At 33.1% G+C, this 3,488-nt stretch overlaps 1 protein-coding gene across 1 annotated transcript; it reads right to left on the bottom strand.

Annotated features, from left to right (window-relative positions):
* Positions 1–247: 247 nt before the first annotated feature.
* On the bottom strand, positions 248–2,423 carry LOC145041838 (hypothetical protein At1g04090-like). Its single transcript, XM_078990045.1, has 2 exons — positions 2,069–2,423; positions 248–1,948 (listed from the first exon to the last, which is right to left on the bottom strand). The coding sequence occupies exons 1-2, from the start codon at positions 2,250–2,252 to the stop codon at positions 375–377; spliced, it is 1,758 nt and encodes a 585-aa protein (XP_078846171.1). The 5' UTR covers positions 2,253–2,423; the 3' UTR covers positions 248–374.
* Between the last annotated feature and the right edge of the window lie 1,065 nt (positions 2,424–3,488).

The raw sequence follows: 3,488 nt of genomic DNA, 5'->3' as shown, positions 1-3,488 counted from the left end.
ATGAAAACTTGAAACAACGTTTGTCAAGATGCTCCATATTTGTCTTTATATTATTTTATATAAACTGAAATGTCCATTTTAATTCGTCATAAATATATTACTATTAAGATTTTTTAATTGTACTTTACTGTTTTACTTATTACAAATTTATCCAAAATGATATTACTACCTTTGACATCATCGGCGTTAGATACCAAATGACATAACATGTCAAATAGTACAACGTATAACACAAAACGAAGGAATATGCCGTTTATACACGATCTTATATATCACAAACAACCCTTGATTTTTCATATATATGATACATTTTTTATCATTTTATAAACCAATCAGAAATTTGTAACAAAATTTAAGTATAAAACAAGAATTCATCACATTTCATCTCTACTCCAACTGTTTTTCACTTTAGGTCCCGTGGGCCCATCCTCACCCAACACCTCTCTAGGAATACTCTTGATTAACTTGTCAAAAGCAGATTTCAACTTCCCTATCATAACCTTCTCCAATTTATTAATTTCTTTGTCAAGGTCATAATCAATTTTTGGACCCCATTTTCTCAAATAGTTTAACCATGGTGGCTCAACCACTATCGACCCTAAGTACTCCGCCGCAACCACCATCGCCCTAACGCCGGTATCCATCACCTTATCACTTTTTGCAGTATCGTCTCTTATTCCAATATCGACTCCTTGGGGACCAATCAACACTAACCCTGGTTTAGGGTAGGAGGCGTGACCATTTAACGATGAGTACACTATTGGTTTATTACCACTAGCGTACTCAAGAACCGAAGCACTCACCCATGTCCCCCAACTATGTTGTGCAAAAAAGACGCTGTTTAATTCACCATTAAAATTGCTGACCCTTAATGTTACATGCTCCCAATCACCCACATGTTCCCCTATTTTTCCCAATGAAATGTTGATTAACCCTACTTTGGCTCTTGATGCCCCATTAAAAGGATAAAAGAGCCAAATGGCAATATCCGTAAATAACCCTCCATACATGGGTTTGATGTGGAAATAAGCATTTGAATCTTGTAAGTCGCCTTTCTTAACCCTTTCTTTACTTGAACCATCTTTTGGGAGGTCAAGCCAATATGTGTCATCATTTGAACCACCTTGTGGGAGATTTGAACCATTTTGGGCAATAGGGATAGGGTTTGACTCATCTCCTTTGTGATACACCAAAGCCCCATTTTGAAAGAACCAATCAACGGAAGAAGGAAGGTAGAGTTCGTTAGGATGAAAGTAAACAAGTGGAGAATATGTTTGAACTAAGGTTTCAATTTGGTTCAAATTTGGCATCGAATTTACCAAACTACCCTTCAAATTCTTCAAACAAGATATTGACAATGGGTTACTCCCTATCCCATTTTCAACCACAAAACCTCCCATCGGTGCACCCATGGCTTCAACACCTCTATTTATTGGCCTAGTGCTATACACATTGAACCCATTCACATTTAAACTCTTATTTGGTCCCCATATCCATGTGTCGCTCTCCAAAGAGTCCGTTAAGTCAGACCTAACACAACGGACTCTTTCAAGAGGAGGTTTATCTGGTGTGCTAGTAACGACGTACCCGATGGCCCTATAGCCATCGGGTGGGTTTGGAAACCAAATGTAGCCATCCCCATCTTTCTTGATATTGAAAGAGACACTACTCCAAACAAGAGTGTAATCAATTGGTAGTTTGAGAGTAGGGTTTGAAGAGTCATTTGTGACATCTTTACCAACAAGAACATGCCCAAATAAAGGCATGTTGTTTGGTTGGCTATAAAACCCTAAAATAAAAAACCCTTGGGGGATGGAAACCGGGTTATAAAAGGTTGCACCGACATTTCCGGGTCCTCCCTCATTGGCTGCCCATATCTTGTCGAATGTTGATACTTGACTCACTTGTAATCCTCCTAAATCCATGGTTCCACCACCAAACCCTCCACCTAAAACCAAATTTGAAAACTACACATCAAATATCCTTGTGAATATATATACAAGTCAATGTCAATGTGGTTTCAATGTCTTAAGGGAGAAAATGGAAAGAAATATATATACAAACAAACCTGGAGGCCAATTAGGCAACGGGGAAGGAAGTTTGAAGCTAGTTTGGATCCCAGCAAGCTCCCTCCTTGACGAACCATCTTCTAAAGAAGACAATGACAGGTTCAACGATTCCACCATTGTTGTGACACTGAAGAATAAGAAGATTATAACAACAGTGAAGAATACACTGAGTGATGAATCCATCTTGAAGAAGATGGACCCAACTCTCGATAACAAAATACAAATGATGCTTTCTTTATTGTACGAATCCTGGGGGTTGCTCAGAACTGGTTTTGTGTGTATATGTAGTCGTGGATATCATCGACTATTTGTTGTGTGGTGTTATGGATATGCATGTGAATGGTCAGTATGCTAATTAAATAGAGATAGATAGATGGGAAGTTACCAGAAATTTGGGAGAATGGCAAATATTGGTACCTTTATTTTAATAGTAGTTATGGATATTATATTTTTCTTTAATGTGTATTAAATTGGTTTGTAACGTTTCTGTTTTATAAACATATATATGTTATTAACTGTAGTATTTTATTTTTGGAAATGTGTTAGTTATAAATTATTATTAGAAAAGAGAAGTTGTTATCGAATGAATTGGTACGTTTACACTCGAACAACATTAGTTTTATCATTGTTTTGTCGGATCTAATGTTTAACATTTTGACTTTAGGCCTTTGTTTCATTTTTCTATATCTTCTACCACGACACTTATTTTGGGAGAGAATATTAGGTGTAGATGTATGCAGGTTAACTTGGTTTGCTAACATGATCGATCAAATGATTACACAAAGAATATGTTAGCTTGAGCATTATTATGAAACGTGTATAATCATGGTTGATAGGATTGATCGTGAACACATTGAGTTTGACTTTTTTTACTTTAAATTTTCATTTTAGTCACAAAAAAAAAAAAAAAAAAAATCTCATGCTGTTCCAGCACACACACACAAATATATATATATATATATATATATATATATATATATATATATATATATATATATATATATATATATATATATATATATATATATATATATATATATATATATATTCAAAATAAAAACAGTAAATAGTATAAAAACGTAAAAATATTATATTTATATTATTATTCAGTAACGAATGTTGTATATATGTATTGTTGAAGTAGTTCTAATATGAATATTAACGTTTGATTATTCATATATTCATTTTAATGTTACTATTCTATTATAAATTTATATTTGTGTATTTTTATAGTAAATTCTAATTTTAGTTTTTCCTATGACTAATCATTTATTCATTGTTGAATAATGACATAAAACTATGGATATAAAATTCATCGCAGAATAATAACATAAAAATAGTATTTTTACGTTTTCACACTATTTATTATCTTTATTTGAATTATATATATATATATATATATATATATATATATATATA

Source organism: Lactuca saligna, chromosome 4, assembly GCF_052625555.1.
Source record: "Lactuca saligna cultivar CGN05327 chromosome 4, ASM5262555v1, whole genome shotgun sequence".
NCBI classification, from domain to species: domain Eukaryota; kingdom Viridiplantae; phylum Streptophyta; class Magnoliopsida; order Asterales; family Asteraceae; genus Lactuca; species Lactuca saligna.
The sequence above is the reverse complement of the archived record's forward strand: the minus strand, read 5'-3'. Positions and strand labels throughout refer to the sequence as shown.

Bases quoted from the DNA above. Each gene is read 5' to 3' on its own strand.
- LOC145041838 (XM_078990045.1), bottom strand. From the start codon at position 2,252: ATGGATTCATCACTCAGTGTATTCTTCACTGTTGTTATAATCTTCTTA. The intron at 1,949-2,068 runs GTTTGTTTGTAT...ATTTGGTTTTAG, and splicing joins GTTGCCTAATTGGCCTCCAG to GTGGAGGGTTTGGTGGTGGA.